The sequence below is a fragment of the Pleuronectes platessa genome, chromosome 19 (genome assembly GCF_947347685.1).
Source record: "Pleuronectes platessa chromosome 19, fPlePla1.1, whole genome shotgun sequence".
In the NCBI taxonomy this organism is placed as follows: domain Eukaryota; kingdom Metazoa; phylum Chordata; class Actinopteri; order Pleuronectiformes; family Pleuronectidae; genus Pleuronectes; species Pleuronectes platessa.
In genome coordinates, this window is record NC_070644.1 from 886870 (window position 1) to 911950 (window position 25081).

The window sequence follows — 25081 nt, forward strand, 5'->3', positions numbered from 1 at the left end:
GAGACTCGGGAGGGCGGCGCCGTGGCAGCTCAAGGGCAGAGTTCTGAGGCTCGGGAGGACGGCGCCATGGCAGCTCAAGGACAGAGTTCTGAGGCTCGTGGGGGCGGCGCCTTGACCGCTCAGGGACAGAGTTCTGCAGCTCGGGAGGGCGGCACCGTGGCCGCTCAAAGGCAGAGTTCTGAGGCTCGGGAGGGCGGCGCCATGGCCGCTCAGGGACAGAGTTCTAAGGATCGGGAGGGCAGCACCGTGGCCGCTCAAAGGCAGAGTTCTGAGGCTCGGAAGGGCGGTCAGGAGCCAGGCACGGCAGCTCCTCAGACAAAATGGTAAATGGTAAACAAAACCATTTACCATTTATTGTTAATAGTTCAGTCAGACACAGATTATAGCAAAAATGTTGAAACCCTGAAGGCGGTCCCATTGGCGCAAAATCGCCATGACTGGCTTGGACAATTGTTGCCTTTCAGCCGAGGTGGGCGGCGCTTTCCTTCGCCAAAACACAAACACATCTTTGAGAAAGGGATCATCCTCCTGCAAGGAACGAAGATCAGATGCAGAGTGGGATGGAAGAGCTGAGACCGGGGACTGAGTTGCAGACAAAACCAGATTTGGGTGTGGCCCTTGCTGAAAGCCTAGGGGGACTGAGGTGCCAGGCAAGACATGAGCAAGTAAATGGGAGCCAGACACATACTGCTGTGAGAGCGCATCAGCGTTCCTGTTGCTGCGACCTGAACGATACTTGATGGCAAAGTCAAAGGCGGCCAACTGAGCAGACCATCGCTGCTCTGTGGCCCCCAATTTAGCTGACTGGAGCTCAACGGTTTTGTTGGTCTAGATAAGGCACTAATGCCCCAACAAATACTCCCGGAACTTCTCCATCATGGCCCACTTGAGTGCAAGGAATTCCAACTTCATGGAACTATAGTTTGACAAGTTGTGCTCGGTGGGCAAAGGCCTCTGTTTGCATAGGCCACAGGTTTCACGCCATTGATAGTCTCCTGTGAGAGGACAGCCTCAAGACCACTGTAGCTGGCGTCAATTTCTAAAACGAAAGGCCGCGAAAAGTCGGCATATACTACCAATGGAGACAAGACCAACTTTGACTTCAAGGCCTCAAAGCTCGCCTCACACTGAGGTGTCCACATAGCACCCAAAGTTTGGCCTGGCCCCTTCATGGGCTTGGTAGCTGCTAGCTCGGCCATCAGCTTAAGCAGAGGGCCAGCCAGCTTTGCAAAACCCTCTACAAAGCGACGATAGTAGTTGGTCAAACCCAAAAAGGAGCGTAGTTCTGGTATGTGATGGGGGCACTCCCAATTAGCAACAGTCAACATTTTCTTGGGGTCTGTGGAGATTCCCTGGCTTGTGATGACATGCCCCAAACAACCAACCTCCCGTCGAAAGCATGCACACTTTTTGAGCTTTGCTTTTATGCCTTCCTTTTGGAGCCGACCAAGCACTATTTCCAGCCTCTGCAGATGTTGTTCAACAGAGGAGGAGTAGACAATAATATCATCAAGATAAAGTAACAAGGAATGACCCTTTTCATTACCAAACAACCTGTGCATCATAACCTGGAAAGTGCTTGGGGCATTACACAAGCCAAAAGGCAGGCGATTGAACTCGAAAAGGCCAAATGGTGTAGAGAATGTAGTTTTGGGCGGTCCTGTTCTGCCATAGGAACCTGGTTGTAACCACTGGCCAGAGAGTGCATCCAGGCTCTCCTCGATGCGAGGCAGAAGAAATGCATCCTTTCTGTTCTTACTGTTAAGGATGCGATAGCGGACGCACAAGCGCAGGTTCCCTTTCTTTTTCTTTACCAATAATATGGGTGATGCATATGGACTACTGCTCTCCCTAATGATCTGGAATGCTTTCAGACATGCACTCAACTCCACAGATCTGAAAAACAAACAAAAGAAAACATATCTCCTAGTGAAAAGAGGTGACTCACACAGAAGACTAAAAGGAAGACGTCAAGAGAGTTTGGGTTGATAAGAACTGACAACGGTTTCTGGGTGCTGTAAATCATGTGATCTGCGCAGCAGAGTTCATATAAGACTTCCTGCCTCTGTCTGCTGCACCCTACTGCTCAACCTCTCACCTGAATCATACAGAGGATTGTTGCTGTTCCGCCATGTTGCGCATGTGTGAAAGGGAGACTCAATGATCATCCCATTCTCTGGGTTTTACCTGGAGTCCATGTCTGAAAACGGCTATGGGGATCGACTTCAGGAGGAAGAGGACAGTTTCACTGCCACTGCGTATTCTGGGAGAGGATGTTGGCACACTGGAGGATTACAAGTGCTTAGGAGTCCACATCGACCACAAACTGACCTGTAAGATAAACACGTAACCTATATACAAGAAAGGGATGAGCATACTATTTCCTGAGGAATTCTCTGGGATCTTTTAACGTGTGCAGCACGATGATAGAAAACTTTTATCAATCGGTTGAGCCAGTGTGCTGTACTTTGCTGTGGTCTGCTGGGGGGGCAGCATCAGAGCCGATGACACCAACAGAATTAACAAACTGATTAAAATTAAGAAGGTTGGCTCCTTCATTGGATGCACACCAGACTCTTTGGATGTAGTGGTGGAGAGGAGGGCACTGGACAAACTGTTATCCATCATTGACAATCACGAGTGCCCTCTCCACTACCTAGTGGACAGACAGTAGAACACATTCTCCAACAGACTGGTTCAGCTCCGCTGCCGCAAGGACAGACGCAGAAATGATATCCTGCCTAGAGCAGTAACATTGTGTAACTCCTCACCGCTGTCAAAAGGTGAACTCTCACAAACCTAAGCATCTCATATTCATACATTATGTACTATATGTCTAGTGATTCACCAATGTATCGGCCTTACATTGATAGCGGCCGATATTCGCCTTGTTTACTCTGGTAGTGTGCCGCGGCTGGGGGAGCAGTCGCCCCGTCGCCCTCCTCTCCATGCCACCAGAGGCTTGGTGTGCAGCCCGCATCGAGGTTTATTTGGGGGGGAGCCCCTCGTCTGCGGCGCCTCACGGTGTCGCTGGTGCGGGGGCTTTCTTTCTCTTGGACCGCGGGCGGTGTCCGTCGCCGGTGCGGAAGGTGGGCCGTTGGAGGGGGCCGGGTACGGCGGTTGGTGGCGTGTCAGGCCCTTCTCGCGGATCACTTCAGCTATGGCGCCCGCTGGGGGAACCTTCCGTTCGCGTCAAAGTGAAGAAATTCGATGAAGCATGGGTAAACTGCGGGAGTAACTATTGGCACTCACAAAATGTCAATCTGAGGAGGGCTGTTTTAGACAGGGTAAAAAGGGTGCTGTTTTAAATGAACCTTGTGGTATTTTGACCAAAATATGTTACAGACATTTCATTAAGACCCCAAGGAACCATATCAACTGTGATAAAATGCCTCCGTTAAATAAAGTTTAGTTAAACCAACGATTGTTTCAGAAATCTGATTGAATTTGTGCTCATTAAAACATAAGAGTGGTAAAGGGCTGAAATAATTTAAAATAGTGCTTTTAAATAATGATTTAATTATTTTCCTGGCACAAAAGGGTGGCTGAATAACAACAAAAACAAAATAAACAAACATCAGTATCCGCTATCAGCTAGATTGTCGTTTGAAACATCGGTATCGGCCAAGAATTTCCATATCGGTGCATCCCTATATATGTCCTATTCCTACCTACCTCATTACATTGTCTTGTAAATGCAAACAGCTACTGCAACTTGGCACACTTGTCTCTCATACATGGTTTTTCAACTCTTGTATTTCGTCTCTTGCTTTATGGGTAAAATATACTACCCATCACCTGATTCACATGAAATACATTTTTAGGCTGAGGGGAACTTAGTCACCATTGAAATTTTGTATATGCATTGTTTGAATTTGGATGACTGATTTTGATAAAAAAAAAACACTTGTTTGTTACAGCTATGAATGTGACTGCAGTGATACAGGATTCCATGGTTATCACTGTGAAGTGGACATCCTTGAATGTGCCTCTGATCCCTGCCAGCATGGTGCCACATGTCTAGAGGGAGTCAAAGGATACACCTGCCTCTGCTGGTCAGGTACTGAATTACATGCTGTACGCCAAACATTTATGTCCCAATATAATAACTAGCAATGGCTGAGGACACTTGACCTGACTGGACCACTCTTCATGTGCCTTAAAACTGACACCACGTCTTGCTTCAGTTAAACACACACATCGGAAATTTCCCACTGAGACACAAACCCATTGCATTTAATTAATACATTGCAGTAGAAAACATTTAGTTCTGGGTGGTAGTAATATAGGCAACACAGGTAATTCAACTGGCATATTTACCCATGAGTTTAATAATCTCTGGGGGGGGGACACCGCTAGGACTTGTGTGTATAGTTTTCTATAAGGAAATACACTAGTCACACCAGAAACCTAACGCTCTCACACACACACACACACACGAAAACGCAATGCATGATGCGCAATAGGTAAAAAAACTCCCCATTTCGGACCACTCGTCAAGTATTGATGACACAAAACCTATTGTGGAGACGGAAAAACACCCAAAGCTGTATGACCCATGCTGCCACTGTGAACAACCAGACAGGGTGTGAGAGGGTGCTTGTTGCGTACTTGTTAACAGATCAATATATAATGTTAATTACATTAACTAACTAATAATAATAACAACTAGGGCTACGTTGTAGCACTAATGGGCCCAAGCACACGCAAGTCAGGACCTGTTGCTGTTGGTGGAGAGAGCGATCGGCGACCGGGCACATGGCTCCGCGTTGCATGCTTTTTGCGCACTAATGGAAGTATAAACACTTCACTTCCTGCGTCTGTTATGTTACGTCAATCCTTGTCTGCTAATTGCGCACTACGGTCCACGCTATCAATTGCATATCACACGGTGAAAATGATATGTTAATCGAATGATAGTTGTAAAACAAAGCTTACTTCCGGTTAGCCAATGACTAATTGTTAAGCAGCCAGGAGCAGTGCATCAAATATAAAACATGTCAATACCTGTCGCCAGCAGGTGGGGCTTTGATGATGAGTCAATATTGACATATGGATCTGATCAGAGTGGGATTGTGAATGTGTGAATGAGGTTTGAGGCTGATAGAACAATGCACATAGGAGTTATAATAAAGCCAGGCTGTCTTATGACTCACAATATTACATCAGGGACAACTGAGACCAAGACAGACATGCCTGGGTGATACAGTTCCTCAGAGGCGCTACCTACGCCATCTTCCAACCACTGGCCTGCACCTACAACCAGCCCCTGCTACACAGCCTGAGGGAGAAGAGAGTGCACTGACGGTGAGGGGGCTCTGGCAAAACAACTGTGATGGACTAACCCCCAATGAACAGAGTCTGCTACTACAGTTTCTGCTGGAGTTCAAGGACTGTTTTTCTTTGTCAAAGAACGATGTTGGTCGAACTGATCTCATCGAACACAACATCGGAACTTGAGAGGCTAAGGCCATTAGGATGAGACCACGATGCCGTGCTTTCAAGAGGCCCTTAATTCAGTGGCAGGGTCTTCCTGGTTCTCCTCGCTGGATCTGCGCAGCAGATATTTGCAGGTCCTTCTCGCCCCTGAGGCCAGACTCAAAGCTGCCTTCATCACCAACGGAGGTTTGCGGGAGTTTAAAGTCCTCCAATTTAGCCTTTGCAATGCAACCGCCACACTCGAGAGGCTGAGGGACAAGGTGTTGGCTGATATTCCCTGCCAAGAGTGTGTTGTACATCTGGACGATATCCAGGTCCAACGAGAATCCATTGAGTCTGCCCTCAGGTCCCTCAAACGGGTTTTGGAGAGGGTTGCAGCAGCAGGACTCAAACTGCATCCCCAGAAGTGCTGCTTCATGAGTCGGGAAGTGACTTTCCCTGATCAAACGACTGGTGAGGGCGATGTTGGCACAATGAAAGAACAAGTGAAGAACTGGCCCATCCCCAGTTCTGTACAGGACCTAACAAGCTTCCTCAGCCTGTCCTCCTACTACAGGAGCTTCGTGAAGGGGTTCTCCTGCATAGCTGCGCCCTTGTTCTGCCTGCTGAAGAAATGGGTGGCGTTCTTATGGACAGAAAAGTGTCAGACAGTGTTCACTTTGCTGCAGGACGCCCTGCTGGAGGCACCGATCGTTTCCCCGCCTGACCTCACTCTCCCCTTCGTTCTTGACACGGATGCCAGCAACGTCGGCTCAGATGCTGTATTGGGCTAGGTGACACCTGGGGGAGAAAGAGTGGTGGCGTACTACAGTAGGACATTCAAAAAGGCACTTTCAATATTACCTTGGCGGCCTCCACTTCACTGTCCTGACTGATCATTGCCAGAAGGACAGCCGGCACACTGGATCGAGGAATGACTTCACATTGGTACACAGACCAGGTACGCAGCATGGCAACGCAGATACACTCTCCTGTTGGCCCTGCGACAGCAACGGCTGCCGCTACTGCGAAATAAGGGAGGCACAGGAGTGCGAATGCAAGACTGAGGCAAAATGTGCAGCTCTGGGACGTGGTTGTCCCTCTGCCGATCAGGGACTAGTGTCTGTGGATACGGTGGAGTGGAAGAAAAATCAAGAGGAAGCTGTTGACATCAGGCCAGTATGCATGTGGGTGACAGCACGACACAAACTACGGTGGGAGGAAGTAATCCGTGTTTTTTCGGGCCACAAAAGGACTATGGTCAGTGTTTGAAACCCTGCGCCTGTGTGATGGGGTTCTACAAAAGGGGTGGAAGGAACCAGCTACAGGAGAGGCACATTGGAAGGTGGTGGTTCCAGGGGCTCTGAAGGATACTGTGCTCCGGGCGGTACATGGAGCTCCTGGATCTGGTCACTTTGGGATCTCTAAGACTCTCGCTACCTCCGACAGGGATTCTTTGACAAATGTCAAACTACATAATAAGAAAACAATTAGAGTGGATGGGCAGATGGGGGACATTTCATAGCACTAGACAAAGTATACTCAAACATCAAGAAAGGACAAAGTCATCCTGGTCAAAGTCATCTGGCGACAGATGCTGTACAGCACTGCCAGAGCCTACCTGAAGAGAGACATCAGGGTGGGAAAAGCAGACTATGAGAACAAGATTGAAGACCACTTCAACAATCAATCAATTTGTATTTGTATAGCCCATATTTACAAATCACAATTCGTCTCATAGGGCTTTAACATGGTGTGACATCCTCTGTCCTTAACCCTCAGCAAGAGTAATAGTGGGGTTCCGTGTTTAGGCAATACGTAATTTTCATTTCAAATTGATGCAAAAGTTTCGTTTTCACTTCTAAGTTGTTTGTAAGGGTCTATAGAACAATTTTGGTCCGAGGGCCAGACATGCCGGTCAAAAAATTGCCCTCTAGGGGGCGTTGTTGGCTCCGAACCTACCACCAGCCTTAATAAAATATGGTAGCTGTTATAATTCTTGATCAGAATATCTGATCTGAACATAATAAGTATGTATTGATTCAGGATCAGGAGTAGCAACTGATATCTTTATAATATGACCGATATAACCCATATGTATCATGTGAGGCAGGATTGGTCCACTGCTACCAGCTGCTTCTGCATGTGAGTTTATGCGTAGACATTCTTGGTCCAGTCCAGACTTCTGTGTTGTAGGAAACTGAAAAAGTAAAATCCCAGTTCCATGGAAGGATGAGGTAGCAGTACGTGATGTGGGATTATGATCCAGGTTATCCAGGGCTGCAACTGTGAATATGCACTGATGCAAATTTGTATGAAAAAATATTTTTTGCGCTGTTCCTTCTTCGATCTCCAATAGTCTTTGCAAAGCTAGCTTCAATGCTGAGGACCCTCTTATATGACACGCTCAGATTATATTTGTGTAAGAGTTCGACCAACTTCTTGCGAATGCAGTTCGAGGGCCAGGAACACTGCAAGTGGAGGCTCATAATACAAGTTTGAGGAAAGAGAAGTCATATTTAGCATGGCCATCTGACTCACAGAGAGTATCTCCCGACAATTCTCCTGTTCGGGTGATGACTTGGGTCCTGAAAGGAGATTACGGAAGAAATACTTCATACGTTGTGGAACAGATGATTCTTCAGTCTTTGGGAAATGAACCATCACAGGTACCTTTCTCCACTGTCAAATCCGGAAAGTGTTTGAGGACTGTTTTCTTTAGGCGTGTCCGGTTCACTGTCTTCTGGATTCCACTTTGTTCCAATCGCTCCGTCATCATATCGGTCAGATCTTGTAATGCAAAGATGTTGCGACCTCCAGCAATTTCTTCCTGTATGAATTGGAGCAACTTATTTTCGGCTGTGACTTCAAAGTCTTCACTAGCTGTATTTCGTTTACAAATTGCATTGTATCGACGTTTGAAGCCTATGTAGCAATTGCGATGATACTTGGCCTCAATAGTGACAAGATCTCCCTCTAAAAGGAGTGCCACAATACGATCTTCCCCCAGTGCAACTGCCATGTCCTGTATCTGATGGGAAAGTTATACCTTCTGGAAAGAATGGTCTGCTCTATTTGTTTCCTCACCACAGAAGATACATATTTTACGATTTACAGGTGCACCAGTTTGGCAGGATCTTCTTATGGCAGGAGTCAATCCTTCAGAATAACGTTTTTTTTGCATTGTCAAGTGTTGTTGGCTGGTAAAGCTTACGACACTTGTGCCGTGTTTTGTGCAAGGAAGCACGATTCTGATGCATGGATTCTTCATCTGGAAGTTCTAAATTTGGGTGGGGAGCAGCACCAATTGCTTGGAACTGACGTGCAAGGCTGATAAGATCTATGTATGCTCCCTCTCTACGACTGACAATTGGATTAGCAACAGGGCAAACAAGTTTTTTCCGTCGTTTGGTTTTGGCAAAGAATGCATAGCTGCCAATTCGTTGTCCCAGCCATCTCATAATACCTGTTACATTTAGTCTTTCACCCTTTTAGGGTTGGTTCAGCAGTAGCAGTAAAAGAAGGAATACTTACTTTCAATGTTCAGTGCAACTTATGCAGTCACTTCAAACAGTACAATGAGGACTTATTCCGTAAAGAGCCAAGTGGTTTAGTGAATTTTGATTACTGGGGGCACACTGATGGAATTATTATATTCTTCAGGCATTTATTCATTCATCCTACATGGACTGAATGGACTTTCCAAATGAGGAACACAGAAGAATGAACCTTAATCTATCCAAGCAGTAGAATAGAGAAAATAGTGAAATGAGGAATAGAAGATAAATAACTAAAGGGCATGAATTGTAAGATTGTAAAATATTCTTGACATACATCAAATTACTGTATATGAAATGGAATAAATAGTAAACACCTTCCCTTATTCAAAATACTCAGGACATTCTCCAAAGTAACTATAGCTATTAAAATTATTTATTAAAAAAAAAGGTATGAAAATTGGTAGCCACCTGATTTTTCATAATTTTTATAACTTCCATATTTGAGGAAAAGTTCATTCCCAACATAGTATTGACTTGCAATTGCAATAAAAAAATAATACATCATAGCAAATGTAAGAAAATTAAGACCTTTTAAATAATATATATTTCCGATTTTGGCCATTTTAGAAAATTGGCCCAAAACCATTTTTTTTTTTTTATCTGGTTTCTTGGCCCTCAGACCAAAATTGTTTTATAGACTATTATGTTCAATTTAGAAAACAAAACAAAACTTTTGCATCAATTTGAAATGACTGAGTGCCTAGGCACCCCACTATAAGGAAAAACTACTAAAAACACTTTTTACAGGGTAAAAATACATAGAAACCTCAGAGAGAGATACATGTTAGGGATCCCTCTCCCAGGACTGACAAAAGTGCAATAGATGTCAGCTGTAGGAAAACATCATCAAGATTAAAGTTTTTAGCAGCATTGATGAGGGTAAACATTTTGAAGGATAACTTCAATACTGTATGACAAGCAGTCCTGCTGCAATCATGGTTTATGGTCAGCAGCCAGCAAGATCATGATCCGCCATCCAGATCAGATGCCACTATAGTCCACAGTCATTGTCCACTGCCGCTTATTAGGATCCCTCATCAGCCGCCGACCTCGGTCGTGGTCCACCACCATTAAATGATGACAACGCGACAAAGGATCCGCCATTACCACTACGATCAGCCTGCAAGATATAGAATCCGCCGTACTGGATCCACCATTGCGACCTCTGATGCGCGATCCATAATCGTAATCCATGGTGCGGCCACAGCGGGCCCGGATCTGCGGGTGATAAAGCAAAGGGACTCGGTCAAGTCAGTAACATGTACTGATGAGATATGACTTACTTCAATGTGATAGGGATGAAGAAGAGAAAGGAGAAGCTGGAAAGAGAAGCTTCGTGTGTCATGTATAGGGTTGCAAAATTTCGGGAATATTCAAACCTGAAAACTTTCCATGGGAATTAACGGGAATATAAGGGAATAAACTGGAAATTGTGTGGGTAATTTATACTAACTGTACTTACCTTGTCATGTACAGACATAAATATAAACATTTTGTTTTGTCATAGGCTGATTTGAGCCCTGAGGAAACTTTGGGCACTTGACTATATGCTTCTGCATCTTTGTGTCATTCTTAACATAGGTCTTTGCACAGTACTTGCAAATGTACACAGCCTTTCCTTCTACATTGGCTGGGGTGAAATGTCTCCACACAGGAGATAGTGCACGTGGCAATGCTCTGTAGAATAAAATGAGAAAAAAGCTGCTAAAAAAACACTTAAGCAATGCCAGAGATATAAATAGTTGGCCAATTGGAATCGTCTTTAAAAATATTTTACAATTGATGGATAAATGAATAGAAATAGGCTAGATGAACAGATGAACAATCCTCAATCAGCATGCTTATATATTTTCCCCGGTAATATCATCAAAACTTACCTGACTAGTCCTGCAAACTACAGCAGGCCTCAATAGCCCTGCTGTAGTATGCAGGATGCTGGCAATTATCTGTGCATGTGATGGAGAAATGCAGAGTGGAGGGTTGAAATTCAACGTGCAGCATATGCTGCATTCCATACATCTTTAAAATAGAGTTTTGAATGATGTTTTTAGTGCTCAGCGTTTAATTTGTGTTGAATATTCCCATGGTGAGTTTCCGGAAAGTTTCCGGAAATTTACCGAAATTTTCCGCCCCTTTGCAACCCTAGTTATGTGTCATAAATTCCCTTTGCATCTTAGTGTCATCAGGGTTTTTTGCCTTATAATCAATGATACAATGATACAGGCCGAACTTGGGAGTACACTGAGGCTCAAGGTAAATCTGAATGGCTACTGGTTTGTAAGGTAGTATGATGAAAACCATGTGGCTCACTCAGTAGATCAGCCATCAATACCTCTATGCCTTTTTAAACTAAATGCTTCCTATTTTAGAACATAGGAAAAGTAACGTTCTGGCGCACTGACTAGCTCTAACTATAAGCTTTATCAAAAAGGAAGGTTTTGAGCCTACTCTTAAACGAACAGATGGTGTCAGCCTCACAAACTGAAAGTGGTATATTATTCCACAGGAGAGGGGCTTGATGGCTAAAAGCTCTGGCTCCTACTCTACTTTTAGAGACTTTAGGGACGACAAGTAAGCCTGATTTCTGGGAGCGGAGGGATCTAGTTGGTTGATAGGGTACTAACAGCTCTTCAAGGTAAAATGGCGCCATATTATTCAGGGCCTTGAAGGTGAGGAGGAGAATTTTAAATTCTATTCTAGATTTAACTGGAAGCCAGTGTAGCGATGCTAATACTGGAGAAATGTGCTCTCTTTTCTTGATTCTCGTCAGGACACATGCTGCGGCATTTTGGACAAGCTGTAGAGTCTTTAACGACATACTGCTGGAGCCTGATAATAATGAATTACCATAGTCCAGTCTCGACGTAACAAAGGCGTCTTGTCACATGTTGTGCAATAGTAGTAGTAGATTTGACGTTGGTTAATTATTAATAATCATGAGATATGATTATTAAAATAAAAATGATGTATTAAAAATAATTAAAAATTATAAAGCTATTAATTAACAATAGTAAAATAATTAATTAGAAATTATATGGTTATCAATCAATAATGGTTAAATAATTAATGAAAACAATAAAATTATCAATTAAGAATGAAACAATCTGTAATTATTACTTATTGTTGCGGGGCACCACCCTGGTTACAGGGACCAACAAGTCAATCTTTTTATATCAGTCTCAAGTGATATACATTATATTAATGATCTCAATATTCAATATTAATGATTATATAATAAACAATGAAGGGTTTTAAGTTCGAGCACAGGCTATAGTAATCTAGCTGTATTCACATACACATGTACAAATAATCACAGAAATACAAATACTTTAATTACAAAAGTATTTATTAAAAAGGGAAATAAAGTTAATGTCATTCAATGATTCTTTATTTAACAAACTCCAATATTTCAAAGATGACAACAGCAGCAGCAGCACTTATCACAATTGTCACACATGTAATACTGAGTATCTACGTGTGTGTGTGTGTGGTCGTGTGTGTCTGCCTGTCTGTTAGGGATGAGCGAGTACAGCATTATCTGTATCTGTATCTGTTAACCATATGAATTATCTGTATCCGTATCCGTACTCGGAGTGGGCGGGACCTAACCCGGAAGTGGTAGTGATTTAACCCGGAAGTGGGCTGGATTTAACCCGGAAGTAGGCCGGGTTGTCTTGAAACGGGCGGGGCTTTAACCAGTATGTTATTTTAAGCATGCAATTGATATGGGTTGATCAGAAATTATTATATTTATTGCTGATTAGAAAACTATTACAGGACAGCATCAGCATTGAGCTTCAGATCAATGATTTTGATCACAATAGCAAACGAACTATTTACAGAACAAGTTTTGCAACAATGAATACAACACATGCTGTTGCAATTATGAAGTTAAATGTAATAACAAGTGTTTTCATAATCAACATAACTCTCTTTTTTAACTCTTTATTTTAATTTTTTTTAAATTTATTTCCACACCAGGTTTGTGTGTGTGTGTAGCTTAATTTGTAATATTTTTTATACCACTACTACCTAGAAAGTGTCAGACACTCAGTGCGTGAAGTAAAATAAAATTGGTTAGAGCCATCTGACGGTTTAAAAAAAAAAACTAAAAACTCCAACGACCGGGAGAGAGAGAGAGAGAGACAGTGTTGCCATAGTTACTTTGAAAAAGTAAGTTAGTTACTTTACAAGTTACTTGATTTTAAAAGTAACTAAGTTAGATTACAAGTTACTTGATTTTAAAAGTAACTAAGTTAGATTACAAGTTACTTTATTAGTTACATTCAGCAGCTGCCGACAACACCCCCGCCGCCTCAACATAAAAATGACAACCGGTTTGGCCAACACTAACTTTATTAGACACCGCCGGAGGCCCCCCCCCCCCCCCCCCCCGCGCGAACGGAGGGTTCCCCTAACGGGCGCTGTAGCTGAGGTGATCCGCGAGAAGAGCCCGACACACGTCCAGAGTCACTGTCGCCGACCGTCGTACCCGGTCCCCTCCAACCGGTCCCCGCCTTCCGCAGCGCCGATGGACACCGCCCCGCGGCATACTATAAGGAAAGCCCCCGCACCGCGGACGAGCACCTCCCCCCCTAAAAAAACGTCGAGGAGTGCCGCACACCGAGCCTCCGGCGGCGTGGTGAGGAGGGCGACGGGGCGACTGCTCCCCCAGCCGCAGGACGTGCCCAGCGGGCTAACCACAAATACCGAAATAGTAACGCAAGGTGACTTGGACAAGTAACTTTAATCTGATTACTGGTTTGGAAATAGTAACGCGTTAGATTACTCGCTACTGAAAAAAGCGGTCAGATTAGAGTAACGCGTTACTAAGTAGCGCGTTACCGGCATCACTGGAGAGAGAGAGAGAGAGAGAGAGAGAGAGAGAGAGAGAGAGAGACCAGAGAGAGACCAGAGAGACCAGAGAGTAGTCAGACACTCAATGCGTGAAGTAAAAAAAAAAAATACTGTTTAAAAAAAAAATCTCCGACAGGCAGAGACGCAACGCGAGTCGCTTTCTACCAGCACCACGTCTGAACGAACCCACGTTTAACAGAACTCTACTGGTTAATAAGTAAGTACAAACTGAAATAAAAAAAAAACTTCAAGCTGAAGAAACCCTAAACGTTAACGGAAAAGACCCGCGAACCTGAGTGACTGAGAGACAGAGAGCTGTTCTTGTAAGGAGTGCAGACAGGTGTGTGGATCCAATCGCACGACTCGGAGACACAAGAAGGTGCAATTAACCAGCTTTACTGTAGAATATTGGTACACGTCACGGCAGTTCAAACACGGGTACAATAATTCCACAGGAGACAGGCAGCGGCAGAGTTCGTAATCGTTCCAGTCCAAGGTCGGTACACGGGAGGGCAGTCGAACACAGGGCAGGGTATCCGGCAGGGAAAAGGCAGAGACGTAAACCGTTAAGCAGGCAGGGATCGGTAACAGGAAGGCTATCAGGAGGAATTGCTGGAACGCTAGGAACATTGAGAAACAAAGACGAACTGGCAACACCACACAGGAACACACAGACTAAATACACCGAGTGATGAGGACCAGGTGCAAACAATCAGGGAGGAGCTGACAATCACCCAGGTGGAACACACACACGAGGGAGGGAGTGAGGAGTCTGAAACGAGAGGAGAGGTGAGTAAACAATAACAACAACACATAACAAGAATAAGTTATAAATCTCCAGCCAACTTAACTTAATAAACTGGGCTGGCCATAACAGTTCTGTGAGTGAGTGAGCAGAGCGGTGTGTGAAGGGGAGGAGCGCTGTGACGCTGTGTGAGGATTTTCATTCAGTCCGAGCACAGATATTGACTCGTATTACTCGTATAATACTCGTGCTCGGGAAAGGGCTTTATCCGTACCGGATACTCGTTTCAGCCGAGTATCCGGCTCATCTCTACTGTCTGTGTCTCTGTGTGTGTAAGAAAGAGAAAGGGGAGTGGCTATGGCGTAATGACGAGATCACGTGGTGACGTCGTCTGGCCGAGATCAAGATGTTACGTTCCAGTAATCTCAAGATGGAGGTTTATGACCTCTGTGACGAGGTCGAAGACAAGATGCCGGTCGGTCGCCAGTTACACAAAGGAACTTTTTAGACAAAGAGATTTCTTATCTCCTGGTTCTGGCGCCAATGGCGTCGAGATCAATTTAGGCTCTTTTAGTCAAGATTTAGCTGTGTAACATGAAATGTATAAGTGTAGGTCGGAACTTGTGTAAAAACGGGTTTAGGTGGGAAGAGAGAGAGAGAGATAGAGACATCAGAAACATCGTCTGAGACAAGCTACAGTGACTTCACCACTCAGTACACAAATTGGAGTTGTGTACCGATCTTTTAACAGGTTAAGTCTCTGCAAAACATTAGTCGGACGATAACAGTGCTGCCGGAGGCTCACTGTCACGGCGCGAGGCACTTTAAAACATTCGACAAAGTAAACAAGGAACCGGAAGTGACGTATCGTTTCGTCGTGTTACACGGCTTAAAACAGATCAGCGATCTTCCAAACAAACATACAATCAAATGAATGACACGCTAAGTATTTAAACTAGTTCTCTGCCCAGACAATTAATAAGCCTCTTACTGTGACCTTCACGGTGTTGCATGCGCGTGTCGCGCGGATATTCCGGAAGTCCAGTGAATAATCGTGGCCGCTCAAGCTCGGTGGCGCTGGTTCCTCTGTTGCAGCGGCGTCGGCTGGGCCGAATAGGAGCGGATTCTTCTTGCTCCTCAACGGGATGACGTCGTTCTTCTGCAGTGATGAACAGCGGTGGCACAGTTGTTTTGGAGATCGTGGAAAAGAAAAGTCTTTGTCTCGGCCGGCGAATGAGCTTCCTGTTGCGCGGCCTTTTCAAGTTAAAAACAAAAAAAGTCTTTCAAAATAAGTGTTGACTTAAGATAAAAGAAAATAGAAGCTAGGGATGAAAAATAAAACAAACTTTTGTGGTTATTGCCTCCTTTAGCAACTAAATCATCTAGCTAGACCGGGAACGGTCTATTGACGTCTTCAGAGAGCAGGAAATGGCGAAGATTTTTGGGGTTACAGGGGTTTTAAATTACCTGAGAGGTCCTCCTCCTTGAGGAGTTGGTCATAGGACATCGGCCAATTGAATTCTCAGGAATCGATCTGAGTGGGCGGGGCTTGGAACTCAGCAGGGGTTCCAAGGCATTCCCAGAACATTTTCCACCACCAGGGGGAGACTCTTGGGCCTGCTGGAGAATGTTTTCCCTCCAAAAGTTTAACAACCCTTTGTTTAATCTCGGCTCCAGTGTCTGGTGGCTACCCTCTGGGCTCTTCAGACCCAGCAGGGGTCCTAATGTTCCTGCGGGGGTCTTGAAACCTGCTGAGGTTACTCGAAACTGCCAGGTGAAATTCCTATGCTGGATCAGAATATCCCACAGGGCCTCAAATTTCAGGCCTTTGTGTAGATGGTCAGTTCACTCTGGGCTCTGGCCATACACACACATTACTATTCTTATGGAAATTCTTTTTGAGTTGCCCCCGCAACAATTGCCTAATTTCTGCCATTGTGGGGCAATATTCTCTGACAATCGTCAGTTTCCAACTTTTGTACATTTTCTTTTGGATCACAGACATGACCCATGGCTTCAATTATATATTGTTCTGACCGGCACTTGGCCTTCAGCACCTGTTACTTCTACCATAGGGAAAGTACCATTCACTTGTTTACCAATCATCATGCTTCTTGTCTGCATCTTACTGCCTGTGGTGGAATCAGGGTATAGTCCTCCTTCAGCACCTCTCTCATCCGGCTCATCATAGCTTGCGTCTCCTTCCACTTGGCGAAATGGTTGGGTGGAGGTGTGGGGACTGATGGCTATCCTCCTTGATCAGTTGGAGGTTGATGTTGTTGTTGCACTGTTATTTCAGCTTAGGGAGCGGAGTCCATATCCAAAATCACCTTATGTTTTCCTTTGTTCTTGTTCAAAAAGACAGGGATACACTGTGTTAGTAGACTGTGTTTGTACTTGTTGAATGTCTTGTGTGCTCTGTCTTTGTGGTACTCTCATTCTGTCTTCCCTTATCTCAGCCTCCTGTACCCACATACTGTAAGCTTTCCATCTGTTTGAAACCGTTTATATTTATTAGTTGTCTTTTGGACAGAGTTGCAATCAGCTGTCGTTCATTTGTGTCTCTCTTTTCCAGTTTCTATTTTAACTGCTCAAGTTGTTTTTGACTAAAACTGGATAGGTTTTCATTCATTTGCTATTATAAACATCTTTTCTTTACTCATGCCTTTACAAATCTCTAGCTTTCTATCCTATGTTTCTTTTCTCTAGCGACACTACTCCTGATAATGTTGCTGACAACAGTACTAGACAATACAACAAAAACGACTAAGACATGTCTGTCAACAACTCTTCCTGGTCGTGAGATAAACAAGCTTTATTCCTACACTCTGCTTTTCTCCAGATTAAATTTAGATATCTCTCACCACGTGGTTTCTTTCCTTCTCTCCGAGTCCAAATCACACTTCCAATTTCATCCTCGTCACCAATTTTTTTTGTTGGAAATTCTTGGTGAGAGAAAATAAATATGAATTTTCGGATCAAAATGTCTTTTGTGAATGTATTGAAGCAGGAAATACAACAGGGAATATAACAAAAAATAACAAAAAATATAATCTGGAATTGATTAGAATCTATCGTAGAGTCTATATCCTGCTGAATAGGAAAGAGTTCTCAAAACCAAAATGTGGTTCAGAAGTCCTTCGGGGTATATATATATATATGATATTCTTGTCGTACAACTGTCGTCAGATAGAGGACACACTTCTTCCGTTAACGCAACCAGTTCTTTGATTTGCGCAATCAGTACTGGATCAAAACCCAGTTCTGTTGTTGGTGGGTTTCTAATTACTGCTATCTTAAAGGACTGTGGTACATATCCTGATGATAATGATAGATTGATTGTATTGAGAAAAGTACTGTTAATTAGGGGAAGAATTTCTTTAAGTTACTTTTTAGGAATTGGATCGAAGATACAAGTCCTGTGTTTAGACAATGACATAATTGAGGTCAGCTGATCAGAGAGAAGCTGGCTAAATAATGAATAGGATTCTCAGTTGTTCCTGAGATTTCTGTGTTTGATAATGTAATAGTTTTTTATTATTTATTTTTTTAAAGAATTTTAGCGTAACAGAGGTGCATAAAGACATTGCTATCCAGGGATGGAGGAATGCTGGGTTCTATGTAAGTGTGAATCTCTGTCAGCCCGGCTTCTGTGTTGAAAAGAAACCTTGATATTTTTTATTTTCTTCTTTTAATGTGTGAAATGGGCAGCTCTTGGTTTATGGAGGGCCTTTTTGATATACCTTAAGACTATCTCTCCAGCCTAGGTGATTTTCAACACAATTGTTGAAGCGCCACATCCTTTTTACGTTGAATTATACCAGGGAGGTAATTTACTTTGTTTTTCATCCTTCATTTTTAGAGGCGCTATTGAGTCTAATGTTACTCATAGTGAGTCTGTGGTGCTATCGACAATCAATCTCAGTGGGACAAAGGTTTTCAAATAATTTGTCACTTATATTTAGGGATGATACTGACCTAAATGTAAACAGAACTATTTCCTTAAATGTATTTACAGCACTATCTGTAGATAGACATCTACAAAATGTGTTTTTGATTAATGGCATGTAGTCTGGTAGAAATAAATCAAAGGTTATTAAAATTTGGTAGAGTATAATTATAAGTAGATAGATATAGATAGATAGATAGATAGATTACTTTATTCATCCCCGAGGGGAAATTAAGTCATCATAGCAGCCGGTACATTTGAATACAATAAAATACAATACAATAGAATAAAATATAAAATATAAAATATTGCGGTAGAAAGAATACGAACAGAAACACAAGATAAATAGGTAGATAAGGTGCAGTGGCAGATGATGGTAATAGTACTGATGATATGATGGTAATGTTATTGTTAGACAGTATATAAAAGATAGTACAGTATATATAGTATATAATATATATTTATATATGATAGTAATTATACCAATATAATAGCAGTATATAGTAATAATAGCAGCAACAGTATATATAATAATAATAATAGTAAAATATAATAATAATAACATGTACACATGTATAAATAAAATATGTGTATATAGACTTATATATACAAAGAATATACAAAGAGTATGATATAATATATGATATATAGTACGGGTATCAATATAAGTATTTGGCGATACAATAGATAATATAATATACTGTGAGTGTAAGAATATGTAGACAGAGTGTGCAAAAGACAATATTATTGTATGAAATGATGAATTGAGACAGGTATGTTTAGTGCAGTTCTGTGATGGTGGCTCTGACAGAGGTAGATGCGTTGTATAGTCTTATTGCGGTTGGGAGGAACGACTTCCTGTATCGTTCCTTAGAGCAGCGGGGTTGAATGAGTCTGTGGCTGAAGCTGCTCCTTAGCTTGTCCAGTGTTTTGTGGAGGGAGTGAGACGGATTGTCCATGATTGCCAGCAGTTTTACCAGCATCCTGTCCTCCACCACCTCCTCCAGGGTGTCTGTGGTCTTGCTGCTTACAACTGGAGACAGGATGTGTTCAATCTCACAGTTCTACTGATACTCACACAGCCGTCCGCCAGAGCTTTATTTGTTTATTTACGATATGGAGACTTGCTTTTTGTCCCCATAATGTGTCAGATTTAGGTCCCCACAAATAAGTAATACCTCGACTACACACACAGATACACACACAGACAGTGACCATGGAAACAGTCATTGTTTGCCACAGCAGACATTACAATTACTGACTGACAGGTATATTTATGGCATTCCAGGACCTACTATTGTGTGTTCTGTTTCAGTAATATCATGTACTAAATTGTTAACTTAATTTTGTTATAATTGTTACAAGTCTGTTACCTGATCATAATAAACACAGAGTCTCAGTTCATTGTTATAAAATATACTGTTCATCTATTCACCTGTGTTTCCTCTCAATGCTTTATCCTTCCCTCTACTTGTTTTACATCATGACACAATGGGTTATTGAGTAAAGAAAAATTAAATAAACCAAACATAACGATTCATTTATTATATTTTATTCACTGTGAAGGCCATTTCAGATGCATGTTTATGTGTGAGTGATTGGATTGGTAATGGACACATACACACAAACATTTTTTTTTTTACTAACCTCACTCTCGTTACCTTATCAACACATGAACACCCCCCCCCCCCACACACACACACACACACATCATTTCAGTTGCAAACATTTGATTTGAGGGATAGGGCGGATTTTCTTTCAAAAGTACACAAAAGTACACATCCATAACAATTTCTATTCAGTTTGCATTAACGCAGCTAAAATAAATCACAATGAGGACAACAATGCATTATAAGGGTTAAAGAAACCATATGGATTATTGTTATTTATTGTAGGTAAAACCTACTGTTTTCTTTTCTTTAGGTTATGAAGGACCAAACTGTGAGAATGACATTGATGAGTGTAAAGAGCAGCCTTGTGAGAATGGTGGAGAGTGTTTTGAGCGTTCAGATCTGTCTCACTGGGAGATGGAGTGGGAGTTCAGCTATGCAGATGCAGCTGGATATATTTGTCAGTGTCAGTCTGGGTTTGCAGGTGAGTAAAGCTAAAGAAAACAATAAGCTAAAGTTGTCACATTTTTTTTAATATGACAATAATTTACTTTCTTTCACATCACAGGAGAGAACTGCTCTGTGAACATTGATGAGTGTGAGTCTGAACCCTGTCAGAATGGAGGTACTTGTGAGGATAAGATCAATGGCTACACCTGTACCTGCAGAGCTGGATTTCTAGGTAAGCTATCATCAATTGTTTCTGCCACAATCCAAGAAATTCTCTAATTTCTGAAACTTTTCTGCATCATCTGATGGTATCTGATGCTCTCCAGACACAAACTGGCTATTACAGTTATTTGATATTAAAGGGGACATATTATGAAAATTCCACTTTTATAGTGCTTCTACACGTTAATTTGGGTATCTGGCATGTCTACCGTCCCCAAAACTCTAGAAAAAAACAACTCCCGCGATTTGTAGTGGTTCCTCTATGTCAGAAACGATACGCTAGAGTGCGTCGAATGGGATTACGATCGAGATAAACGTCATAGTCACACCATGCCCATGTAGGGAGTCTCGCTCCATGGCCTTGGACAAGCGAGCTCGCGAGCTAACGCTGAGGGGGGGCAGGGCACTCAAAACAGGTCAATCTGAGGAGGGCTGTTTTAGACAGGGTAAAAAGGGTGCTGTTTTAAATGATCCTTGTGGTATTTTGACCAAAATATGTTACAGACATTTCATTAAGACCCAGAGGAACCATATCAACTGTGGTAAAATGGGCATAATATGTCCCCTTTAATTGATGGTGTGTGATCATGAATCTGGATCGTTACTGTCACTTTGACCCTACCATCTTGGCGTGCCCACAATTTTTTTTAATTGTGTTTATGGGAACTGCCTGCCTCACGAATTCTATCAATCAAACAAATTTTATTTCAATAGCCCATATTCACAAATTACAATTAGTCTCATAGGGCTTTAACAAAAAACACATTTTTTAAATAGAAGTAAGAAAAATCTCTACATGCAAAAAAACAAAAAGAGCCACAGCATTACTCTCCTCTTTTCTTCATTTAAATCTCAAGTGTCCACTAGTAGTCAGCAACATGTATATGTAGCTGTTATCTCTTTCCAGGTGAGCTGTGTGACATGGACATTGATGAATGTGCGAGCCAACCCTGTCAGAATGGTGGCTGGTGTGAAGATAGCAGAGCGTCCTACATCTGCCACTGTCCTGAGGCAGAGCCAGATGAACTTCCTTGGGGAGGATATCACTGTGATGTGAGACTCCACGGCTGTGTGGACCATGAATGCCAGAATGGAGCCACCTGTCATCCATGGCTGGAGAGTGGAGAACACAATCACACATGCTTGTGTCCTCATGGCTTCTATGATGAGCAGTGCTCCACAAGTACAACATTCTCCTTCTCCTCTCCAGGATTCATTCACATTCAGGTTGCTCTAAAAGAAAGGATCCGAAGGGAAGTTGAGCACCATGTTAATAAGGGTTTCGAGGTACAGCTACGTTTTAGGACCACTCTACCCAATATGTTGCTCATCTACAGGGGGGATGTGGACAACCATTTTATCCTAGAGATTGTGAATGGTGGTCTTAGTGCGAAAGCTTTTTCTGAAGAATCTGATCTTGATGTAACATTTCCAGGCTTGGTAAACGATGGGGCCTGGTGGAATGCTCATGTTCTTCTAGATAATCAAGGTCTAATGTCTATTATAAAAGGCCCTGGATGTGACAGTGATGGGTGTAGGGTTATGGATGTTAGCACAAATGAATTACCTTTCCAGCCGTCTGAAGCCTTCACTAACATATATATAGGTGGCGCACCAAAGGAGCTTTTGGAGGGCTCTGCAAGTGAAGTGGGATTCATTGGATGTATGGAAGACTTAATGATAGACTTCAACCTTATCCTACCCCAAACACTACCAGAGGACCAAGGCCACGAGCTGGGCTGCAGTAAGAATGAATGGTGTAAGCCTGATCCCTGCTATGGGCATGGACGTTGTGTGGACCTGTGGACCAGCTACCAGTGTGAGTGTTACCGTCCCTTCCACAGTGAGAGCTGCTCTAAAGGTAAGCACTGTTACCACCAGCAAATTCTTTAAAACCATAAAGTTACTTAAAAGTTATTTATAACAACCAAAAACTATTTTCTATGTAAACACATTGTGGCATAATGGCATCCTGAAAAGAGAACGAAGTCCCTGTGTGTGCTTTTTTGTTTTGTTCTGGTCATGTTTGTCCCTCCCTGGGAAACATAATGTTCTCCCCAAATTTATAAAGTGATAGTGCAATGTCCAGTTTTCAGGTGTAAGCAAGATCCTAGAATTTACTTGAACCTATTAATTATATATTGTTTGGACTCTATAGTACAAAGTCCAGTCTAGTTGTTGACATATTTAATCCAGTTTACCCAGATTTTATTGAATTTGTCTAGTTCTGATCTGTAAGCAAAGAAAACTTTTCCATTATATCTATGCTGTGTATTTTCTCTACTCAATCCTCTATTCCCTAAATGATTCCGAGTTATTACGAGGTTCACAGTATAGGAATTTATCCCGATTATTAGGACTATGGTAGACGCGTCTACTGCCTATGCATACTTAAGGAGGGGAGGAAGAGAAAGAGGGAGAGGGATGCAGTACATGTAGATATTTGATAATATATAAGGCCCATTCTACCTTGACAAAAACACTACGTTTTTATTGAAGGGTCCCAACTAAATTACAGTAGCTTATATATAAGAATTATATCAAATTTGGCAGAGCCTTGGAATTTTTACCTCTTTAAGTATTATCAGAAAAGTTAAAAGTTAAAAGAAGTCATTATGCAGAGTGGACCAGGTTGGCGTTATGTTTTTATATGCTATATATAACGTTAAATCATATTTTGATTTAATTTGACTTGTGTTGCCTAATAAGACATTTCTTATTTTTTGGGCATGTTTTTATTTTTAAATAGTGATGTGCAGAACTTTATTTCGAGTAGCTATTAACTACAGCTGTGGAATTTAATACAGTAAAAATGAAATATTTTACCCTGGAATTTAGGGAATTTAAGGAAAGTACAGTATAAAGTAGCATATCATGGAAATAATGTAGAGTAATACTTTGCAACTCTGCTAAACTACAATAACTCAGTTATATTACTGCACTACACAAATATAGTGATTAAATAAATAAATTAACAAATACAAATTAACTTGTGTATTAAAGGATTAGCATTGATTATCTTCATAATTTTTCTACCTTGACGGTGTTTTTTTATTTCAACGACTTAAAAATGTATCAATGGCAAATAAAAAGTATGGCAGTTGAATTGTTAGAGATAACAGCTCCGGTTTCTTCATCAGAGATCCGATACATACAAAGTCCAATTACTATGTTCTAATTTTGTGTTTTTCATGTGATTAATCCAATCTCCCAATTCTCCCCTGACAGAATTCCCTTCGTGGACATATGGCCATGAGGAAACAGTGAGTTTCAGTGCCTACAACGTGAGTAAGACCCTTGGGAACAACTTCAATGTGTCCTTTTTCCTGAGGTCATTAAAGCCAGATGGACTGCTGTTCCAGCTGAGGAGACCTTCAGAGGAAGAGGGGGAGGAGGTCTACTTCTCAATCCATCTAGGGATGGGGAGAGTTCTGGTTAGCTCTCTGCCTAACAGTGTCCCACTGACAGCACCAGTATTTGTGACCACTGGTGAGAGGCAACTTTTGCAGGTGGAAGTCCAACATAGACAAGTCATCTTTGAGTATGCAGGCCTTCGCTATGGAATAGGAGATATTCCTGAAGTGAATATTAACAGTGGAGATCAGGCCTATGTAGGAGGACTTCCAGGAAACTTTCACTCGGATATGTGGGGGGGCTATTACAAAGGTTGCCTGCAGGACCTTCGTTTAGCCTCAGTGTATCTGGATGCAGATGCCTGGAACATTTGGGATGAAGAGAAAGTGCTTTTACCAAGTGATTCTGAAAATGCAAAGAAGGGGTGTGTCAGTGATGATACTTGCAAGGTAAGAAACAGTTCCTCGCTCTGCTCCGTGATCCATGCAAGTGTGTGGGCTGACTCCTTCAAAGCTCATGTTGCATTCACACTGTACAGACCAGGGAGACAACCTGGTTGCCTCAATGTTACGATTCTGTATCAGAAATAAAAAACATTTCTGACAGATCACCTGATTCAGCCAAAAAGTCAGCAACAACCGGTACCAAAACATCGCTGCAACTGCACCCCGTACCTCTTCTCAAAAAACTTCGACATAGATTTCATCATTGTGTCAAATATTCTTTATATTCCTAGTCAGATTGATAAACAATAAATGGACTTAGTTCCTGTATGCCGTAATGTTAAACATTCTTAACGTTTCTTGGCCACATTTTTCAAATATAAAATTGAAATTGAATTGAATTTAGAGGAGCCTTACAAAAGGGACAACATTGGTAACATGTCAGAAGACACAACCAAAACATTGGAACCCCA

At 42.4% G+C, this 25081-nt stretch overlaps 1 protein-coding gene across 1 annotated transcript in view; it reads left to right on the forward strand.

Moving 5' to 3' along the window:
• The window catches only part of crb2a (crumbs cell polarity complex component 2a), a 46621-nt gene that overhangs the window by 16881 nt on the left and 4659 nt on the right, over positions 1-25081 (forward strand). The window contains exons 4-8 of the mRNA XM_053411674.1: positions 3921-4060; positions 20453-20623; positions 20708-20821; positions 21719-22672; positions 24040-24614. Of these exons, the coding sequence (XP_053267649.1) occupies positions 3921-4060; positions 20453-20623; positions 20708-20821; positions 21719-22672; positions 24040-24614 (1954 nt within the window). The remainder of the gene's footprint in view (positions 1-3920; positions 4061-20452; positions 20624-20707; positions 20822-21718; positions 22673-24039; positions 24615-25081) is intronic.